Source organism: Sturnus vulgaris, chromosome 18, assembly GCF_052056855.1.
Source record: "Sturnus vulgaris isolate bStuVul1 chromosome 18, bStuVul1.hap1, whole genome shotgun sequence".
In the NCBI taxonomy this organism is placed as follows: Eukaryota; Metazoa; Chordata; class Aves; order Passeriformes; family Sturnidae; genus Sturnus; species Sturnus vulgaris.
This window is the reverse complement of record NC_142260.1, coordinates 4,019,943-4,041,017: the sequence shown is the minus strand read 5'-3', so window position 1 is coordinate 4,041,017 and position 21,075 is coordinate 4,019,943. Positions and strand designations below refer to the sequence as shown.

The 21,075-nt window shown below is 57.8% G+C and overlaps 3 protein-coding genes across 7 annotated transcripts in view; 2 read left to right on the top strand and 1 right to left on the bottom strand.

The window, feature by feature from the left end:
• The first annotated feature begins 192 nt into the window (after window positions 1–192).
• On the top strand, window positions 193–6,667 carry LOC148221698 (scavenger receptor cysteine-rich type 1 protein M130-like). Its single transcript, XM_088175729.1, has 13 exons — window positions 193–665; window positions 1,335–2,503; window positions 2,592–2,912; window positions 2,990–3,292; window positions 3,366–3,680; window positions 3,817–4,200; window positions 4,276–4,584; window positions 4,672–5,043; window positions 5,125–5,268; window positions 5,407–5,502; window positions 5,716–5,799; window positions 6,033–6,173; window positions 6,334–6,667. The coding sequence occupies exons 1-13, from the start codon at window positions 193–195 to the stop codon at window positions 6,471–6,473; spliced, it is 4,251 nt and encodes a 1,416-aa protein (XP_088031855.1). The 3' UTR covers window positions 6,474–6,667.
• A 160-nt stretch (window positions 6,668–6,827) lies between these two features.
• On the bottom strand, window positions 6,828–13,908 carry LOC106853180 (NACHT, LRR and PYD domains-containing protein 3-like). Its single transcript, XM_088175453.1, has 7 exons — window positions 13,777–13,908; window positions 9,080–10,757; window positions 8,495–8,623; window positions 8,086–8,256; window positions 7,700–7,873; window positions 7,405–7,575; window positions 6,828–7,242 (listed from the first exon to the last, which is right to left on the bottom strand). The coding sequence occupies exons 2-7, from the start codon at window positions 10,729–10,731 to the stop codon at window positions 7,041–7,043; spliced, it is 2,499 nt and encodes an 832-aa protein (XP_088031579.1). The 5' UTR covers window positions 10,732–10,757; window positions 13,777–13,908; the 3' UTR covers window positions 6,828–7,040.
• Window positions 13,233–21,075, top strand: part of CEND1 (cell cycle exit and neuronal differentiation 1) — a 13,388-nt gene continuing 5,545 nt past the window's right edge. The window contains exons 1-2 of one of the 5 annotated variants that reach the window (XM_088175483.1): window positions 19,377–19,495; window positions 20,031–20,177. The gene's annotated coding sequence lies outside the window, so the exon portion shown is untranslated. The other 4 variants (XM_088175484.1, XM_014876339.2, XM_014876341.2 and 1 more) reach the window with 4 other exon arrangements.

Sequence of the window (21,075 nt, the reverse complement as noted above, 5' to 3'; positions counted from 1 at the left end):
GGGCTGCAGTGCCCGGAGGGCGTCCAGTTCCTGCACCAGGGAGTAGTTGCAGTCGTCCGTGCTCAGCCTGGGCATGGAGGAATCAAGGAAAAGAGGGGAAGGTGTTAGATCTTGTGTGGAGGGATGTGCTGACCCAGCCGGGATGCCGGTGCTGCCCTGCCTGTGCCGCAGCATCCTCTCCCCAGCTCGGGAATGCCGGGCGTGGAAGGGGCCGTGGCAGGGCTCTCAGCCCAGGCTCTGCAGCGGGCAGGCGGGATGCCGGAGCTGCTGGCAGAGCTGCAGGACGCCGTGGGCTCCCAGCTCGTTGTCACTCATGTGCAGGCAGGTGAGACGGGGCCCCTGCAGCAGGCGGCAGCTGCCCAGCGTGTGGGAAACGAGGGAAACGGGGCAGGAGGGCTTTGGCCTCTGCTCGCTCGGGGAGCTGCTGCAGGTGAGAAGGGCGGAGCAGTGTGGGAGGTGCTGGCAGCAGCAGGGGCTGGTGAGGCGGCAATAGCGCAGCCCGAGGAGAACCGGCGGGAAAGAGGCTCAGAACTGAGCGAGGGCCCCTCGACGGATAGATCCGTGGACTCGGAGAGCTCCTGTGACCGGGGTAGCAGCCACGCAGCCACCAAGGCCGCTGCCGTTCTGGTGTCCCCAGCTGAGCCGCTTTGGGCTCAGTGCCGTGCGTGCGTGTGTCGCAGGGACAGCTCCGGGACGCTGCCCGGTGCCGCAGTGCCCGGCAGAGCTGCGCGATGGGGCAGGGCAGCTCCTCCCGCCGCCGCACAGCGAGGGAGCGGCACGTTATGGCCGTGAAGAATTGACGCGGTGCAGGTGGAGGAGGAGCAGCTGCAGTTCCAGCTGCTCCGTTTGCTCCGGGATGGAGCCCGAGAAAAAGGGCCAGAAAAGTGCTGAGATTTTGCATAAAAAAGCTCCGGCGAACACAGTGTCCCGGTCAAGTGAGGAACGCTGGGAGAGACAGTAGGAGACGTTGATCAGGAACAAGAGAGACTTAATCGTGGAGTTTTTGTGCTGGAATATGAGGGGTTGAAAGCCCAGTTCCTTTGCCTGGGACCATCCAGGGAGGCATTACCTGCGGCTACTTGCTTGTTCCTGTGGCAGCAGAAAATGGATTTACGGAGGGCGACACCTGCGACATCCCTGCGGAAAACGTGGGGTAGAAGGGGTGAGGAAACGTGAGGTCTGGATGTGCGAGTGGGTGTTTGGGGAAGCTCCGGGGCCAGCGTGGGTCAGTGGAGCCGCAGCTGTGAAGGTGCCAGCAGGCAAAGTGGATTCCTGCGTTGAGATTGTGCCGCCCGAGAGTCTGGTGAAGGGTGAGGCCGGGAGGTTTCCTTTAGAGCGCGGCTGTTGAGCCGCAGGGGCTCGGAGCGGCGGGGCAGGGGCGGCGCGGAGGCGCGGCGTTGTCGGCGGCAGCGCAGGTGGCGGGAGGTGCGTGCGGTCGCCGGCGAGGCCGGGAGCCGCCGGGGGGTAACCGCCTCCTTCCTGCCCTGGCGGCGAGGCGAGCGCGGGGCCAGAGCTGCGGCAGCAGCGCCATGTGCCAGCGCCGCCGCGAGGGCCCGGGGAGCCGGCACCTGCCAGCCCCGCGCGGAGCCGGGGGCTGCTGCCACCCCCCGCGGGGGCTGCGAGCACCCCGGGAGGGGAGCGCCCCGAGCATGGGGGCTGGCAGCTGTGCAGGTGCATGAGCTACAGGTGGTGCCACGGATGCTCTATCTAGATCTGTGGGGTGAAGCCTGTCCCCATCAGGGTGGCTCTTGGCAGGCTGCAGCAGCAGCAGAGCTGGTGGAAGCGGGGTTACAGGAAGGGCCCCCCCAGCACAGGTGTCGTGGGGGGGCTGCCTCCCCCCAGCACATCCTGGTGGCAGCCCACTGTGAGGAGGTGTGTGACGCCAGAAGCGGAGCCGAGGCTCATATTTGGGCACGGAGCAGGTTATTGGAGGCCGCGGCCCCTGAGCCCGCAGATGAGGCACCTGATAAAGGCTGCCCGGCTGCTGCTGCTACTGCCGCCTGCATTGGCTCGGGCGCTGGCGAGACGTGCCCTGGCTGCGCTGGCTCGGGGTCGCTGGCATGGGGCTGCTGGTGGCGCTGGGGCTGCTGGTGTGCGTGCAGCTGTGTGCGGGTGAGTGGCGGGCGCTGGGAGCGGGGCCCGCGGCGGTGCCGGGTCCGGCTCAGCAGCCTCCGTGCCGCAGGCTCCGGGGAGCTGCGTCTGGTGGACGGCGGCGATCGCTGTGCTGGGCGAGTGGAGGTGAAGCACGACGGTGAGTGGGGATCCGTGTGCATCTTCGACTTCGATTGGGATGCCCATTGGGCCACCGTGGTGTGCCGGCAACTGGGCTGTGGCCGGGTGGCCAGGGCTTCTCCGTACATCCGGTTCGGGCCCGGCACCGGGCGGATCTGGCTGCAGCCTTACGTTTGCCGCGGCACCGAGGAGAGACTGAAAGAGTGTCCACACTTCGGATGGGGAGAGCACTTCTGTGGCCACGAGCGGGATGTGGGGGTGGCCTGCACAGGTGAGGGGACACGCTGGCCCTGCTGCGACAGCCACTTTGTGCTGGAGCATCCCGGGCAGGGCTGAGCCTTGCCCCTGGCCTGGTGCAGATGCCGTGGAGCTGAGACTGGCGGGAAGCGGCAATCCGTGTGCCGGGAGGGTGGAGGTGAAGCTGCAGGGACAGTGGGGCTCGGTGGGGGACGACAGGTGGGACATGGAGGACGCCGAGGTGGTTTGCCAGCATCTGGGCTGTGGCTCGGCTGCCGGTGCCTACTCCGCCCGCGAGCGCTTCGGCATCGGCGACGGTCCCGTCAGTCTGCTCTACGTGTACTGCAATGGGGACGAGGCCACTCTCTGGGAATGCGAGATCGATGGCTGGGGACCTTATAAGGGTAACATCCATAACATTGACACTGCCGTTGTGTGCGAAGGTAGGAGTCGGGCTTGGAGGGGATGTGGCATTTCATGCACTTCATCCCTTGACACTGAGCCTGTGCTGCTCCTGCAGGATTTTCCCGGCTGGTCGGAGGTGATGGAGTCTGTGCAGGGCAGTTGGAGTTGCGGCAGGGCCGAGCCTGGGTTGGCGTGTGTGAGGATCAGGTGGACATGAAGGTGGCCCAGGTGGTGTGCAGGGAGCTGCGCTGCGGTGAGGCGCTCGCCATGGGCGGCAGTGGCCGGTTTGGGGCGGCATTCGGATCGTTCTGGGACGGGGGCTTCCAGTGCAATGGCAGCGAGCCCCTGCTCAGTGCCTGTGCCCGGCGTCCGGCCCAGAGCCAGGGCTGCAGCGGCCGTGCCAGCATCATCTGCTCCCGTAAGTGCCGGGGACAGCGGGGACTGTTGGGCTCCGTGCAGCATCCCCGGCCTCACCGCCCTTCCTGCCACAGCCTTCACGGGCTTCCGCCTGGAGAACAGCAGCTCGAGATGCTCCGGGCGAGTGGAGGTGGCAGTGAGGGGGACGTGGGGGTCCGTGTGCGCCGCCGAGTGGGACCTGCCCGATGCGCACGTGCTGTGCCGCCACCTGGGCTGCGGCCGCGCCCTGGCCGTGCTCCCGGGAGGCTCCTTCGGCAGCGGGGAGGGGCCGCTGCGGCCGGACACCTTCGGCTGCACCGGCAGCGAGCGGCACCCGGGCGAGTGTCCCGTGGCCGTGCTCGGAAAACCTCCCTGTGCCCCCGGAAACGCCGCTGCTGTCAACTGCTCAGGTCTGTAGGGCATCTGCAGGAGGAGCCTTCAGAGCTTTTGAGACCCACAAAGGATTGGGTTCAAAAGAGACGGGGTTATTTTGGTGTGAATTGCGGTGCGAGCTACAGCCCCACGGCTCTGCTGCTGATTTTGCAGTTTTTGATTTCATCCCTTCCCTGCGGCTGGTGGACGGTCAGAGCTTGTGCGATGGGCGGCTGGAGGAAACCATCACCAGCCCGGCCTGGCGCCGAGTGCCTCTGGAGCAGTGGGAGAAATGGGATGCGCACATGGTATGCGGGGTGCTGGGCTGTGGCACTCCCAAGGAAGTTTACACCGCCTCGGGAACGGCCGCTGTGTTGAGCAGCAGCTCCAGCGAGGCGGACATCATGACTGAAGAGATGGACAACATTTCGGGCGCGGGCTCTGCACTGATCAGCAGCACTGAGGAGATGGATGACAAGCTGGCGGAGGTGGAGAATGTCTCAGGAATGGGCCCTGCATCAAACAGCAGCCTTGAGGAGATGGTCGTTGTGTGCTCAAGTGGGTGTCCCGAGATGTGCCAGAACTGCCAGTGCTCGGAGCAGCTACTGCAGCCCGGTCCTTCTGTGCCCGCAGGCAGCCGGCGGGTGAGGCTGGTGGGGAGCTCAGGGCGCTGTGCCGGGCGAGTGGAGGTCTATTCCGGTGGCAGCTGGAGCAGCGTGTGCCAGGAAGGCTGGGACCTGCAGGACGCTGCCGTTGTGTGCCGTGAGCTGGGCTGTGGCACGGCCCTGGAGGCGCCGAGCTCGGCGCTCTTGGGGCCCGGCACGGGGCCGCTGTGGCCGTACATGGCCGAGTGCTCCGGGACCGAGGAGTCTCTCTGGGAATGCGGGCGCTCGGAAGGGCGCGAGTGCGGGCTCGGCCTTGGGGCCGGGGCCGTGTGCTCAGGTCAGTGGCGGGCAGCCCCAGATCAGGGTCCAGCAGAGGCCCCGGCGGGTTCGTGGCCGTGCCGTGACGCCCGTGTCCCCCTTGCAGAGCACATCTCCGTGCGGCTGGCAGGCGGCCGTGGGCGCTGCCGTGGGTACCTGGAGGTGTCCTATAACGGCACGTGGGGCCGCGTGTGCTCCAACGGCACCAGCACCGGCACGGCCGCCGCCGTGTGCCGCCAGCTGGGCTGCGGGGAGCGGGGCTGGCTGTCGGCCGTCCCCGCCCAGCAGCCGTCCCGGGCCTGGCTGGCGTGGGTGGGCTGCGAGGACGGGGCCCGCTCACTCTGGGGGTGCCCCTCGGCACCCTGGCACCTGCAGAGCTGCGGCAATGGCGCGCACGCCCACGTGGATTGTGAGGGTGCCAGCGATGGCACCACTGAGACAAACACTACCCCATATCCGGACAGTGCCACCAGCTCAGGTAGGTCTGGCCGTGTTTGCAACCCGCACTCCGGGGTGGGTGAGATTCCCCTCTCCTCACCCCCTGGCTGTGTCCCCACAGATGTCCCCAAGAGAATCACCCCGGCAGTGGCCGTGGGGACGGTGTCTGTTCCAACTGTGCTGTGCGTGGTGCTGGGGACGCTGCTGTTCCTGGCCCTGGGTGTCCTGGCCGTGCTGCTGTGCCGTGCCCGTGTCTGGCACCGAGGTGGGTCCTGGGGGGGGGGGTCCAGTTTGGGGGTCCAGGGTCTCCTGCTGTGTGGAAAATCTCAGAAGATGGGCAGGGTGATCTTGGTGCCACTGACAGTGCCCAGGGCCCGAGGTAGGTATTTGTGTGTGGTTCCAGGCCGTGGCAGAGCTGCAGATGCCATCTCCAACGCTGTCTACGAGGAGCTGGACTACACGGCCATACCAGAGTACCAGAAGGTGCCCAGTGGCCCAGGTGGGTGCAGCCCTTGTGCCCCAACTCTGTGAACAATGAAGGCTCTGACTGACGGTCCCACAGCAGCATTTGTTCTTGGTTGTTCGGCAGTGTCTCCCAGCCATGGGCCCGGGTGGTTTCTCCGTCCCGGCGCAGCCACGCTGTGTGGTGTGAGCTTCTGTCACCTCTGGTGCCACTTGAGGCCACCCCCATGTCCCTGTTTGTCCCCTGCAGGTTCCCTGTCTGAGGGATCAGTCAAGAAGCTGCCGTATTCCAGTGGGGACAGCGTGGAGGGGAGTGACACCGAGGCAGCCCCAGGTAGGGCCACAGGGCAGGAATCCAGCGGGGAGAGCAGGGGAGAGGGGACACAGCCGGGCTGGGGAGCTGAGGGGACAAGTCCTCCCTGTGTTTGTGTGCAGCGAAACATTGCCTTTCCCTGCTGGAACCAAGGGTCACCAGCACATTGCTGATGAGAAGGCCAGAGTGGATGGTAGAGCCAGAGCCCTGCCAGGGTTGCTAGTCACTTCCATGGACCCCTCTGCATTTTCCAGATCCCCCTGCCTGGCCTGAGCAAGGAATCCCGGATGGCTACGATGATGTCTTGGCTGTGTCACAGGAACCTCCTTCTCCCAGCACTGGGGACATGTCCAAACCCAGAGCACAACAGAGGTGGATTTGTGTCCTCCCCACAGGTAAGAGGCCGCACAGCTGCCCTGTGCCCTCTGCAGAGCCACTCCATGGAAGGGTTTGGCTGTGGGGGCAGGCAGGGATCCAGCAGAAGATCCATGGGTGCTGTGGCCAGAGCCCAGCTGGGGTCTGACCGTGGGGACACCGAGCTGACTGTCCCCTCAGGCACCTTTCTGTGTTGTCCCCAAGGTGGGATCTCCTCCCCTCCAAGAGACCCAGGAGTCACCATGGATTCTTCAGAGCAGTCCCCGGGGCACACAGACTATGATGATGTCGGCAGCAGAGTCTTGGAGACCCCGCCATGAGGATTCCCTGGCCATGCCCCAGCCCTGGGGACATGTGTGTGGCAGTGTGGCCCCGCCATGTCCCCAGGGAGGGGTGGCCCTGCCCACAGAGGTCACCCCTCCCTGTCCTGTGCGGCAGGAAACCAGCTCCTGTGTAGGGATTTTCTTTGATTTCAATGTGAATTTCCCTTTTTCCCTATTAAAACCCAAACTGATCCGAGACTCACTCTCAAGGTTGAGACCTCAATCTGGCACAGGCACTTCCATCATGGGTACATCAGCCATTGCTTGGGGATGCGGGACAGGAACTGGAAGCACAGACACATGCCTAGGATTGGTGGAATCGTTGGGAAGAGCCCTGGGAGATTGCTGGAATTGTCTGCGGGGTATTTATTTGGTACTGGAAAATGCACACATCTGTTGCAGCAATACCGATGGGAAAAGGGTGAGGGCAGGACCCGGACCCCCCACCTCGGAGAGATGCAGCAGGGATCTCCTCCCTCTGCCCCACTGGTGGAGTAGGCTCGCACCCCTTAGCAGCACTGAATACTTGTCTGGGAACGGCTCTGGTTTTTGGAAGGGCTCTTCCTAAAGGAGGGGAGGTGTTCTGAAAGAGGGGAACGACTTCCTGCCCCCCGGCAGGAGCCCACGGTGGCAGGGCAGCCGGGCCATGGCCCCTGCCTGCGGCACATCATGCTCCAGGAGGTTGCCGATCTTCAGGGCGGGCTGCAGTGCCCGGACGGCGTCCAGTTCCTGCAGCAGTTCTTGGCTGAAGCCTTCTGTGCTCAGCCTGGGCATGGAGGAATCAAGCAAAAGAGGAGAAGGTGTTAGATCTTGTGTGGAGGGATGTGCTGACCCAGCCGGGATGCCGGTGCTGCCCTGCCTGTGCCGCAGCATCCTCTCCCCAGCTCGGGAATGCCGGGCGTGGAAGGGGCCGTGGCAGGGCTCTCACCCCAGGCTCTGCAGCGAGCAGGCGGGATGCCGGAGCTGCTGGCAGAGCTGCAGGACGCCGTGGGCTCCCAGCTCGTTGTCACTTAGGTCCAGGCAGGTGAGACGGGGTCCCTGCAGCAGGGATGCAGTTAGGGCTTGGCAGCAGGTGCCCAACAGCTGGCAGCTCCCGAGCCTATGGGACGGAGAGAAACAGGGAAGGAGGGCTTTGGCTTCTGCTGGGTGAGCTGGTCCAGTTGGGAAGGAGAATGCTCTGGATAGGAAGGAGGGAGAAATTTTCCACCCCGCAGCCCCTTTACCGCAGTGTCTGTAGTGGGCAGGCACATTTCTGCAGCCCCTCACACAGCAGCTCCACGCCGGCATCGCGCAGCCCCTCACTGAAGGACAAATCCAGCTCCTCCAGGCACGTGTTGGTGCTCAGCACAGCGGCGATGTCCTCGCAGCAGGCGCTGGTGATGCGGGAATACCGCAGCCTGATGGGAACCCCCGGGAAAGACCCTCAGGGCCTCCTGAGTGCCCTCAATGCCAGCCCACCATGGTGGCGGTCCCCACCCTGTGCCACAACTTTGGAGCTCCTTGCCCTTGAAGCGTGGGACAGAGGCACGACGCCACCCCAGGGGGACCCTTTGGGTTGCCTCCCCAGCTCTCAGGTCTGAGATGCCCGAGGGATGCTGGGGTTGCTCACCGCAGGATGCGCAGGCGGCAGCCCGGAGTCCTCAGCCCCTCACAGAGGAGGTGCACGCCACTGTCACCCAGCGAGCTGTCCGCCAGCTCCAGACGGGCCAAGCCAGGGTGCTCCGCCAGCAGCGCTGCCAGCTCTGCGCAGCAGCTCTCGGACAGCTGGCACCACTGCAGCCTGCAGGAGAGCATGGAGAATGGGGGGCTCAGCACAGCCCACCTGTCCACCAAACCCGAGGGACAACACCCACTTTCAGGTAAATAGGGCCTGGCCTCCCCCTGGCTGCTTGCCAGTGTCCCCAGGGAGCAGCAGGGCAGGACTAACTCCCTCCCCTCCCCTACCGCACTGTGGTTGGGATGCCCTCACCCACATCCCAGATCCCAGCCTTGACTGGGGCTCCAAGTGTGTCTCTCACCGGAGCACCTGCAGGGCACTGTCCCGGTGCCGCAGAGCCCGGCAGAGCAGGTGGATGGGGCACGGCAGCTCCTCCCGCCGCCACACAACGAGGGCACCAGGACGTCCTCCGGCTCCCGAGATTCCAGAGCTGCAGGGGAACAGAGCCGCGGGACACGCACAGCCCTCAGCAGTGCTGGGACCTCCCGGCTCCGACACCGGCACACAACGCCCCCCACCCCGAGCAGAGCCTCCTGCGCACGGGAGGGCTCCTCCGGAGGGACCTCTGTGGCTTTGTAGGTGTGAAGGACCTCAAGCACTGCTGCTGGAGCGACCCGGGAAGATGTCACAGGTGAGTCACAGGCTGCACTTAGCATTCCAGCACCAGGGATCTCCATTTTCGAGAGATAAGGAGGACAGGAAGCCAGAGTGACAGCTGGGCACAGAAGCTCCATCACCCTCAATCCCACAGTGAGAAGAGGATGGAGGAGCCCATGTGTTCCTTATTCTTGCCAAGAATAAGTAAATCCTCTGTAGAGGATTTGGGGCAGAGAAAGAGAAATCTTTGCAGTTTTGGGTCATCAAAGTAAGGAGGAGCAGGACTTACCAAGGCACTGACGCATCCGGCTCTGCCTCAGGATCCTGCCATTGGAATGAGCATCCCTTGAGGGTGACACAGCCCAGTCCAGCCCAGTGCTGGATGCAGAAGGAAAGAGCCATCTGGTCATACAGGGTCAGCTTGGTCTCCTGCAAGTCCAGGTCAGTGAAATGACCCAATGCACTTTCTGTGAAGCTCTTCTCATTCATCTCGAACAAGAAGTGGAAAGTGTCCATCTCCGAAACCTTCAGTGCTTGGCCAGGGTGGGAGAGGCCTCTGTGCCTCCCCTGAAGCCACTCCAGCAGCTCTTCCCTGGCTCGTGGTGAAATTCTGCACCCAATGGTTTTGTCCATGTACTCTATGGATTTCTGGCTGACCAGACCAAAGAGGAATCTCACTGTTATGTTCAAATCCTTCCTGGACTTGTTGTAGCTTTCCAATAATTTATTTACATCCTTCTCAAGCTTCCCCAAACTGCTGTCCATTTCCCCATCATCCTCCAGAACGTAAAACATTGCTGCAAAAAACTCCTGGAGGTGCAGGTGGGTGAAGGCATAGACACTCTCATGGTCTTCTCCTTCCCCTGGGATCCTTTCATTGAGGAAGAAGGGGAGAAGACCTGGCTGGTCCAAGCCACAGTCCTTGATTTCCTTCTCCTCAAAGAGGACCTTGTGCTTCCAGATACCCTCAGCAGCCAAGGAGCAGAGGTGGAGTAGGAACTGCTGGAGGACCTGTGGGTTGTCCCTGTCCCTGTGCTTCAGTAATTGGGAGAGGTAGAACATTATCATCCCTGTGGTGGTTTTGGAGCATTCAAGGAGGTTTTTCTTCCCACAAAGTTCTTGTTCAAGGACAGTGCAGGTGGTCCAGCTCATGGCAGGGATGACACACAAGCTGTAGAGGATTTCGTTGCCTTTGGCAAACCTGAAGGCCATGTCTGCTTTGTTGGGGTTCTCAAAATACCTGTGGAAATACTCCTTCCTCCTGGCTGCTGAAAATCCCAGTATCTCCATGTAATACTCACCCTTCAGGCACTGCCTCAGGCTTCCAAGAGCCACTGGCCTCATGGTGATGAGCAAAGAGGCTTTGGGGAGCAGAGTCTTCTTCAACAAGCTCATCAGGGTGAGCTCCAGTGGCTTCACCTCCCTGGGGTCAGAGCTCAGCTCAGCTTTGGGCTGAACCAAGGAAAACCCCAGGGCCTCAAAGCCATCAAAAATGAACAGGATCTTCTTCTGGTCATCCAGGATCTTCCCAGCTGGCACTTGCAGGCCAGGACAGCATTGTGAAACCAGGTCTGCCACGCTGGCTTCCATGGGAAGGTCTATGGCTTTGCAGTCAATGAAGAAAACAAAGTCAAACTGTGTGTGGAGTGCCCCTTCTCCCCACTCCACCATCACCTTCCTGACCATTGTTGTCTTCCCCATCCCTGGGGCTCCCACCAGCACCACGACCTGCGGGGTTTGCCCATCTCTGTCAGGTTCAAACAGCATGGTGGTGACAGTGGTGGTGGCACATCCCTGGCTGGTTCCCACAGCTCCATCCTTGGCTCTGTGCTTGCTCCGAGGCTCCCTGGTGATGGTCAGGGTGGTGAAATGGCTGTGGAAGGACGGGATCTCCCTGGGACAGGTGCCCAGCTCCCTGTCCTGGTGGGACTCCCGGACCATGTGCTCTCTGCTGTCCCGTCTGTGCCCTGTGCCAATGAGAAGCAGGGTCAGCCCCCAGCCCAGACAAATTCCCCACCTGCCCACCTGTGCTCCCAACACACCAGCAACCACTTATTTCACTGCTCAGTGCTTTCCTCAGTCTGGCTGGAGGGATACTGGAAAAAGGGGAAAGGATGTTTTAAGGCACATTGGGAGTTAAGGACTCCTTATGGACTCCTTATTTCCCTGCTCAAAGCCGGACATCACATTGTCCCTCCTGCTTGCAGGATGTCAAACAATTTTCTCTAAAGGAAACAGTCTCAAGTTGTGCCAGGGGAGATTTAGACTGAATATTGGGGAAAATTCCTTCACTGAAAGGGTTGTCCAGTCCTGGCACAGCTGCCCAGGGCAGTAGTGGAGTCCCCATCCCTGGAGGGATGTAAAAGCCAAGTGGATGTGGCACTAGGGGACATGGGATGGCGATGGCCTTGGGCAGTGCTGGGGAATGCCTGGTCTTGATAATCTCAGAGGGCTTTCCCAACCTGAACAATTCCATGATTCTATGTTCCTTCCCGAGGATGCTGCTGCCACCAACATTCCCCTGTGGGTTTTACAGGGGAGGGTTCCCCAGGAGCCAGGGCTGTCCTTATCCCTGCTAACTCCTCCTGGGAGGTGCTGTGAGCTGAGAGGGAGGGGGAAAATCCAGAAGCACCGTTTCTAAAGGTTTCCCACTCCCTCTGACCTTGAAAAAGCCATTTTCACCTTGCTGTGTCTCAGCCAGGGTTGCTGCTTGCTATGCCAGCCCTGCCTTAGGGGGGATGTGACTCTGCCACGGGGAGACAGGGGAAGTTTATTGTTTTTACAGCTTTTTCCCTCCTTCCTACCTCAGTTAAAAAAAGAAAAAGTAAGTTTATATTCAGAATTTAAATATAATGTGAATTCCGGTCCGAGGCGTGTGAGAGCGTCACGTGGGGCTGTTTATCTCCCAAGGCAGAGGCAGAGTGTGTGAACACAAGGAAACCACTACCAGAACCCCTGGTCTCAGCTCATCTAGGGGACAAAACCCAGCAATTCCCACTTGCAAGAGGCTGCCTCCCTCCTCCTGCCACCTTGAGGATATTCCTGTCTGACAGAGAAGTAGCAAAGGGATTTTGCTAGGGAAGCGGCAGTTTGGGGGTGTCACCTATGTTAAACTGTGGATTTCCACCAGTTTTGCAGGAGTTCAGCCCCTCTGCTGCTGTCAGTAGATCAGCAGATTTGGGAGGCATTAGGAAAGGGAAGCAGCTGTTTGGAGCCCTGGAAGGGTCCTGGCTGTGCCTGGCACAAGTCTCTGAAAGAGCAGGGAATGCTGGCACTGCCGGGTGCAGGAGCAGACAGGGAACAGAGGGAGCATCAGCCACAGCTAATCCTGTCCGTGCCAGCCTGTCTGAGCCAAGCTGGCTCTGGAGCCAAGGACTATGGAAGGAATAACCTTGCTCATCCCTGCCCTGAGGGAGTGTGGGTAGCTGCATCCCAAAGCAGCCCTTGGAAGCACAGCTTGTCCTGGGAGATTTGGGTTCTTGCATCCAGCCCCTCATTCAGCAGCTCTCTTCAAACATAGGCAGGATTTTAATTTGAAGTAAGATTTAAGCAACCTGAGTATTTTTTAGACATGACACGCAGCTGGCTGGGCACTGGTGGGTGGTTGGTGGGTCCCAAGTAACTGATGGAGGCAGATGGACAAGTAGCACACAGCCTGACTTGCTCTGAAATAAGGGTTGAAAGAGCTCCAGACAATGCCAGAACCTGAGGTTTCGGATACAATCAGGAAGTGACACAGGGATGGGAATTTGAGCCCTGTACCTGGTTAGAGGGGTGAGGCTGTAACAGAGAGGGCTCTTTGCTTTTAGCTGGTGAGGATGAGGAGGACGTGGCTGTGTCTGGCAGTGCCTGGCTGGCTGACAGCACTCTGCAGTGGGACCGGGCTGCGTGCCCGGTTCTGGTCTGGGAAGAGGTGTCAAACCCCAGTCTGCTGGGACAAGGAGCACTCCGGGGAGAAGGGAAGCAGAGCTGGCACAGAACTACCTCAAGGTGCAGCATTTCAGTGTCCTCCCTGCAGTGTGCAGAGCTTCTCCTTGGCAAGTCAGTTTGACATCCCTTAACTCACTGCCAGGTATCATCTCAGTTGGAAATCCCTTATTATGGTGGGGGAAGATTTACACTCCTTTTTCCTGTGATTTACACAGAGGCATCCCAATTTATCAGGCTGGCCTGCTCCCAGCTATTTTTTCCCAGTGTGTGCCCTATACTTGGTTGCTGTGTTTCATGTAATTGCTGCAAATCCAGGCAGGATTTGGAGGAGAAACAAATGGAGCAGCAGAGGGGTCAGTGCCGCAGGGACAGCCCTGAACTGCTGAGCCAGCTCAGCCCCAAATGACAGAGGATGTAGAGATGCAGCTGGGCTGCCTTTACCACCCTGCAACCCCCCCCTTGGTATCCCGCCCCTCCAGATCCCAGCCCTTCCCTCTGGATTGGAGCGCCCTCTCCCCCCCTCCCTGCTCTCCATCTTCATGCAGTCTGCAGAGGTGCATTGTGGGAAACTCCCAAGTTTTCCCCCCCACCTCTGCCTGCCTCCCTCCCTCCTCTCTGCGCAAGAGCCAGCTCCCAAGGTGTGACTCGTCCGGCCGGAGGACAGAGGTAAGGGATGCTGCTGGGATGGGGGGCCGGGGCTGGAAGGGCCGGAGCTCCCGACTCCGGGACGTGCGGATGTCCCGCACATGGTGACAAAGCGAAATGGAGACATGGAGCTACCTGCTCAAGGTGAGTGTCCACCTCCCCCACCCGCCTGGGATGGCGGCCGGGGACTGCCATGCCGGCTGCCTCTGGAGCCAGCACCCCACAGCTTTCCCCGTGGAAAAGAGGCAAAAAGTGCTTTTTTGACCCCAAACAAGGAACAGGGTGAGGATGGCCGGCCCCTTCCCGTCGCAGCTGCCGTGTTTCGCTCCCTGAAGGTCAGGCAGCCACAGAGGGTGTTTGTGCAGACGCACGGGTGTCTCCTGCCCGCGGCTTCCTGCCGCCCGCACGTACCTGCAGCCTCCGCCGCCTCCGCGGGCTGTGCCGTCCGGCCCGAGCCGAGCCTTCCGCCCGATCCCAGCCGGGCCAGCAAGGGCAGGACAGGCCCTGGGTGCCGCAGCAGCGCTCCGGAGGCAGGAGGGCGCCGGGCACGGGGAAGAGGAGCCGGCCATGTGCCGGAAACAGGGCTGCTGGGAGGGAGGAGGGGAAGCAGCATCCCGGGCTGAGCCCCTCCAGCCTTGGCAGGGGATCTGGTGCACCTCCCTGAAGAGGTTTTGAGCAGTTTTCCAGCTGCTTTCCCCCTCCCGTCTGCATGGACAGTGGGATTTGTTTGCCTTTTGGTCTGCATGGGTGGATTTAATGACTTTGTTTCATTCTGTCAGTCCCGAGGCAGGAGGGAAGCAGGAAGAGCCGGCAGCTTGGTTCAGCCTTCACCTTTTCCGAGGAAAGGGGGTTGTTTTGTTGGGCAGGGAGAATTTGATATCAATTTGTATCCTTTGATTTCACCCTGGGCTTGTGCTGGAGAGGAGCTCACAAAGGGAAATCTGCCCCAAAAAACCCAAAAAGGGAGAAAGATATCAGAGGCAGTAGTGCCTATTTTAAGGGAGAATATTGCACCGAAGGAGAGGGAGAGGGGTGAATACCAAACCAGGCCTCCTGAGTCACGGTGGGTGCTTCCAGGGAGGGAATGCTTTGGGAACATCTTAGGCTTTTCAGTCTGATGTCCCTGCTCTCTGCACATCATCCATGTGCGTCCCTGCGATGTGTGCTTGCAGGAACCTGTTGATTTGCTCCTGTTTACTTCTATGTCCCTCTGGTGGCTTCTGGGGAGGTGCAAAGGGGGAAAGAAGAGGATTTTAAAAATTGAATCGAGGTCAGGCTGGCAGAACTTGGGCATTGGGACAAGAAGAGGAAGCCTCGCCGCCGCAGCCCCGTTTTCCTGGGTGGGGCTTGGGCAGGATGCTGTCAGGAGAGGGAGGATGGACTATGCTGGATTAAGCTCCCTGCTCCATCTCAGGACTGACCTCCAAAAGTCTGACCTTCAGAAGTTTGACCTTCAGTGTTTTCCATCTGTCCTTTCTCAGCCGTGGTGCCCAACACCAACATCTAACCCTGTGATATTGTGGTAGGGTGGGGGGAAAAAAATCCCAATTCTCCCCTAAAAGTGCATTTTCATCCCGCTGTATCTGTGCCCTCCCCTGGCAGGCTGCTGGGATGTGGGGCTGGAGAACACCCTGGCACATTGTCCCCATCCTGGATCAGGTGTCGGGGCTGGCAGAGGGCGGAGGGAGGGATGGAGCTCCCTGAGCAGGGATTTCCATGCTGGAGGAGCTTTAGCCATCCTTCTCCAGATGCTTTCCAGCTTTCTTCCAGGAAGGAGAGTGCCCTGGTGTTGCTGCACAAGGTAAGGGATGGGTTTTATTCAGAGAGTGTGGGGAGCCTCCCTGGAAGGTCACTGCCTCATGTAGAATTGGCCCCTTGTCTGCCTGCAGTGGCTTCTTAGATTTCAGCTGCAGAGCAACAGTTTTCAGGCTGATGCCTGCAGATCCAGGGACTGCCAGATTCCAGACCCAGCTCTGCATGTGAGGAATTGCCTCCAGAATCTTTTTGCTGGCCCCAGATGAGCCACAAAACGGGTGATGCCACATCAGACAGAAGGGATGGATTTAGGATGCCCATAAACTGGGGAGAGATGTTGAATTTGCTGCTGCTTCCTGCAGTGGTTGGGGCTTTTTCACTGTGTCACATATATCACTCATCCTTTTTTGCTTGTGGATATTGAGTTTGGGATACAGGACTGGGAGGAAGATGCCTTAAAAGCAAGTTCTGCCAAAAAGGGAATCAACCTCCTAAAGTTGGGACTGGCTCGTGGATGCTTGGGGAGCAGCACCCCCAATTTGGAAGCATCTGCCCTCTTCCCAAAGGCTTTTCCCAAGTGCTGGCAGGCCTAAGCTAAGGAGCAGGGCTTTGTGGTAGGAAGGAGTGAGTGTTCACCATTTTCCAAGAGGCCAGGAATGTTTGCTGACCCTGTCACGTTATCCCTGAGCTGGCACCACAGACCCAGAGCTGAGCAGAGAACCAAGACAAGCCCCATAGTCCCAGCCAGGGTGTTGCTGGAATTGAATTTTTGGCTCTGGGAGGGCTGGAAAAACATTATAAAGAAATGAACTGAATGTGTTTGCAAAGTCAAAACATGAGGAGCTGCCCAGTATAGGGTTCAGGATGTACCCAGATCCCTGTGAGGAGTCACACTCAGGGGTTAAGGATTCCTGTTGCTGCAGTGTCTCACAAAGTCTTCCCCATTATTGCTCCAATGCTTCAGTCCAGTGTCCTGACAAATAGCTGCTGTAGGAAAAAAGTCATCCTAGCTGAGAAACCTTTCCTTTGTGCCCTGAATTTCTGTCTTGAGGAGAGGGATGCTCAGCCCTGCCAGGGAGAGGCTCAAGATCTAACACCTCATGATTTTTCAAGGATAAAAGCTACAATTTTGCTCTGCTACAAAAAAAAAAATGGAGCTATACAGGAAAAGAGAATTTGATTTTGTGTCTGAGGGGGATTCAAACCCAAGACTAAAGCAGGGTTAAGCACAGCAAATTGAAGTGCTCTGAACTCTGTTTTAGGGGCTTGGGGACTGTGTTGGGACCCTGAGGAGCCAGGCTTTGCAACAGGGTATTTCCAACCCAGCCTCAGCAAAGTATTTCCAGATTCCGTCGAATTCTAGAAATTATTTTGCTATAAGGTGTGTCTGAGAGTGCAGCTGTATGGGGGAGGCTTGTGGCACTTGAGGGGCCTTCCCAGATGTGACTTCTCTTGTGGGCAGCAGGCCAGGGCCATGCCAGGTGTGACTCAGTGCCCACCCCTACGGAGTCAGTCGGAACACGTGGCTGCAGACAAAATTTTCTCTCTCCCACGGCTGCTTGGCAGTGCCTGGTTTTTGCTGTGCACGTGGCTGTGTACAGACAGGGTGTCTTACTAGGGTAGGTTGGAGCTGTGTTTGGGGTTAAACTCCCCCAAAAGAACACAAGTTGAGCCCCTGGCAGGAGCTGTGGTGTGTCTGCAATGCCACCTTCATGTCTCAGAGAATAAAATGTCTGCCACGTCCATCCCAGGAGCTCTTTGGGGACAGGATGTGTGTGGTTTGCAGAGGTGACGCTCAGCTCAGAGCTTGTCATCTGCAAAGGTTGTGGTGCAGATAAAAACCATATATGTCCTGTTCCTGGGCTCTTTCTGGTGGGGAGACTGAAGTGCTGTGTCACCTATGTGGGCAGCATGGCTGGGCATCCTCCAGAGAGGACGCTGGCAATGGTGTCACACCTCTGTGCAGCTGGTGGCCCAGGGTCTGCATCCCAGACCCTTTCCCTTTGCAAATGGAGGGCAAAGCCACTTTTGCTGGGCTACAGGAACTCGTCCTGTTCCCACACCTCAGCTTGGTGCCAGGTACAACCCAATCTCTGAGTGTGGATGCATTGCCCAGCCTGGAGAGAGGGGACGTGGCTTGGTGGCACTGGGAATGAGAAGGGAGATCCTGGCCACGCTCTGGGGTGGTGGGTGCAGATTTTGGGCACTGCTAGCACCAGCTGGACCAGTGAGGAGCATGCTGGGGCTCAGAGCAGCTGCAGGAATTGCCACAGCCGTGGAGCAGAGGCTTGGCTGGCAGATCTCCCCCCGTGACAGCGATTTGAGGCTGCTGCCACTGCTAAAATACTTCCAGCATCTGACACTCTCCACAACAAGATTCAAAGAGATTGTTTGAGAGGGAAATGTTTAATCCAGGGACGGGGGGAGGGATGTGGGGAGTAACAAACAACAGATTGGGAAAAGGATTCATAAATATCTCATCAGAATGAAGTGGGTCACCAGTGTTTGCTGGGACCTGGTGCTGCTGTCTCTGAGGGTTGTATTTGGAAGGGCTGGGAAGCACAGCAGGCTCCTGTACAGTCTGTCCCTGGCTGTGCAGCACTGAGGCCATTTAGAAGTGTCTGTGACAAGTGACTCTGCTGGTGTGAGGTTTGCATTGCGTCGTATCACGTTTGCCATGCGTTGCGTCAGGAGCTGGGGGCTGAAATAGCCTGGAAGGGAGCTAAAATCCTCCTTGGGGAGCTGCTCACGGCAGCTGAGAGAACACAAGCTCCTTATGTAAAGCTGCTTTAATATTTATGGTAATATCAGAGGCAGTGCATTACCTCATCCATCTTCGTTGCACTTCTTGGGCATGGGGAAAAGCTTAGTCACTACTCTGCCGTCCTTCTCCTGGGTGCTTGCTTGGCATCTCCCTGCCTTTATCACGTTTGCTCCCCCAGCAGCTCAGAAAAAAAGGAGAAATGCTGGTTTTCCCCATTGGAAATGGGGAGTTGAAGCACCAGGAATGCTGCTCAAATGCAGAAGGGGACTGGGCACAAATCCTTCCAGCCCTGACAGATCACTCCACATGTGGCAGTGGGGACGGACCCCTGGGGACACTTCCTAAAGGACAGAGTGGTCCAAGTTGCATTTCTTAGAGGATAGATGAAAAGGTGGAGGAGAGTGGGATGGTGAGAGTGCTGGGAAAGGAGCTCCCTCTGCTGTGCCAGAGCCACCTTTGGTGTCAGCTGCTGTTTCCTTAGGGATAGCAAGGGTCTGTCTGTCCTGTGCACAGGGGGATGAGTGCCTTTCTTCCAGACAGGCAGGAATGACAAAGAAAGGAAGAGGATATTAGGGGATGAAGGGGAGGATTTAAAGATAAGGTGTTTTCTGCCATCTCTGTCTCTCTCTGCACAGCACTGCTCCAGGTCAGTATCCATTTCCAAGATGGATGTTTCCAACTGGAGGACACCTGGAGTGTAGGGATGGACCTTTGTTGCAGGATAAATCCCGATACATAACCCCACTGTGTTGTCAAATCCTTCTTTGCTGCCAGTCTCAGCATGGCAGTCAAGGACCTGATGGAAATGCTCTGCTTTCGTAGCAGAGGGAAAAATTCTATGGATGAGCTTCCCACTGCACCCCAGACCCACACCGTGGAGCAGCTCCTCAGCCTTGCAAAGTGACTGCCTTTTCCTTCCAAATGGAAGCAGTAGGGGAGGATTTGGAGATGGGATGGGGCTGCTCCCTGCAGAGGGAAGGGGCCATCCTGATGGAGCTGTGCTGTGGCACAGCTTAGCAATGACTCATCTGCTGCGTTCCGTGCAGGATTGATGCAGCTTTCATCTGTGCACGCAGGAGACAGATGAATAGATGTGTTTGGTGATTTTCTGGGATTTGAGGCAGGAAAAGTGCCCTTCAGGGAGCCAAGGGAAGCTGTTCCTGTTGCTCTGGCAGAGAGCAGCTTGTTGCACTGGGTGAGTCCGACTGCACTGACCTTGAGAGCATCCCAGGGGAGCTGTGGCGTTTGTGTGCCAATCTTTGCAGCAGCAGCAATTTGGAAGGCTTTCCTTTTCCTTTTTTTTCCATTATCATCCCTGGTTTTATTATGCCAGCTCCCACTTCCCAGCCTGGGAAAGAGCTGGTTAGCTGCTGGCAATGAGAACCTTCCTGAAAGGGCACTGATTGTTAAACAGAAATAGCATGGAGCAGGGAAATGGGAGGGAATGAAACCTGTCTCCTACAAAATCTTATTCCCAAATGCTGCTGCCTGTGTAGGAGGTAGAGAGGGAGCTGGAAGGGGGGAGGAATGGGTAGACAGGCAGAGACAGCAGCTGACAAGAGAGAATGGAGGAATAAAAAGATGTGAGGAGCTATAAAGAAGAAAGCAAAGGTAGGAAAATGTGTCATTAGAGAAAAACTTGGTTTTTCTAATGGCATGAGGGAAGAGGAGGAGACAAAGGAGTGGGGGGGAACCCTCTTATGCAGGCTTAGTTTTTGGAAATGAGGAAAGCACCTCTTTCTTCAGCCTGGGGGAGACAGCAGTGCTTAAAGATGAGCCCATGATCATGCCCTTGGAAGTACAGGATGGAGAGGAGAAATGATTCCCAAGGTAGGGAGCTAAGAGCCAGAAAAGAGGGTTAAGTACTGGGATGGAAGAGGATATGCTGCTAAGGGTACACAGGAACCAGAGGAGGAGCCAGGCCAGAGGGTCTGGAGAGGTGCTGGGTGATCTTGTGGCTACTTGCAGTGATGGAAAACCACAGACAAAAGCCCTTTTATGCGGGCACTTAAGAACTGCCGAATTGATTTTTTGCTTAGTTTGGTTTCTACGTCTTTTAAAACCTTTTCTAAGCTGCATGAGGGGTTTGTGTTGCTTTTAGTGGAAATGCACTTAGAATCAGGAAATTCTGTTTGTGGCAATGCAGGGCATGGTGGCAGGACAAAGCTCCATGGCCCAGCATGGGCTCCAAGCAAAACCAGCTCTCCTGCCCCCAGGAATCTGGATCAGTGAGGGGTGTGGATAAACACTGAGGTGCCTGGGCTGTGCTGGGTCTCCATTTCTCAGCAGAAAGGTGAGTTCCTCCTCTCTGATTTACCTCACTATCTCCATAGGCTGCACATTACTTTCCTGGGGAAAGAGCAGATGTTTAATGCTTGGTCTATGTGCTGTAACCACACAAATACCAGAGTGTGTGAGTGGCCCAGTTAACTGATATCAAAGCGACAAGGAAGGTAAATTAATATTTATGCCATGATTAATCTGGTTCTCCCTGCTTTAACTTCTGAGCCCACTTTAGTTGTGGCCTCCACTTACTATTTCTTTGTGTCTCATTGTACCAGATTGAAAAAGAAAAAGAATAAATGGGTCCCAAACCAGAGGAGCAGAGTCCTGGAAGTGACTGTGTGCAGCCTCAGCCCTGGATTTATGTAGGACTTGTGCTGACAGAGCGGTATGGATGCTCTCTGGAGGCATAGGAAAAGGCGAGGCAGGTGATATCTACAGAAATATTACAGAATGAGCACTGAGAGGAAAATATTCTTGCACTTGGCGAGGCCCTTGTTTCCCTCCCAAACCACAGTGAGGTCTGAAGCTGGGTGAGCATCCGGGGTGGTGTTTGTGTGGTACAGGATGCCCAAGTGTCTAATACACACTCAGCAAACGGTGAGAAAGGCACAGTCTGGGCTTTCCAAAAGGGTTTAGTATCCCAAACTAGGGAATGCAAGCACTGTCCAGCTGCAGTCAATGAGAAATATGGGGGTTTATGGTCACCAGGCCTAGTGCAGTGTGAAGAGCTGGACTGGAAGATCCTTGTGGATCCCAGCTTAGGATATTCTTTGAGACCTATGGAATTCCATGATTTTGGTGCTGCTGTTCCCTCAGTCTGCTCCAGCTGACTGGCACTGGAGCAGCTGGTGGCCACCAAGAAATGGCTTGCAAGGGAGAGCAGGAGAGGGAGGCGTTTCCATCTT

Excerpts from the sequence above, each read along its gene's own strand:
- LOC106853180 (XM_088175453.1), bottom strand. The coding sequence starts at position 10,731 with ATGGTCCGGGAGTCCCACCAGGACAGGGAGCTGGGCACCTGTCCCAGG. Across the intron at positions 7,576-7,699 it reads TGCCCACTACAGACACTGCG|GCTCGGGAGCTGCCAGCTGT; the intron begins GTAAAGGGGCTG and ends TCCGTCCCATAG. Across the intron at positions 7,243-7,404 it reads TGCTCGCTGCAGAGCCTGGG|GCTGAGCACAGAAGGCTTCA; the intron begins GTGAGAGCCCTG and ends CTCCATGCCCAG.
- LOC148221698 (XM_088175729.1), top strand. The coding sequence starts at position 193 with ATGCCGGGCGTGGAAGGGGCCGTGGCAGGGCTCTCAGCCCAGGCTCTG. Across the intron at positions 3,681-3,816 it reads CGCTGCTGTCAACTGCTCAG|TTTTTGATTTCATCCCTTCC; the intron begins GTCTGTAGGGCA and ends CTGATTTTGCAG. Across the intron at positions 5,044-5,124 it reads GGACAGTGCCACCAGCTCAG|ATGTCCCCAAGAGAATCACC; the intron begins GTAGGTCTGGCC and ends GTGTCCCCACAG.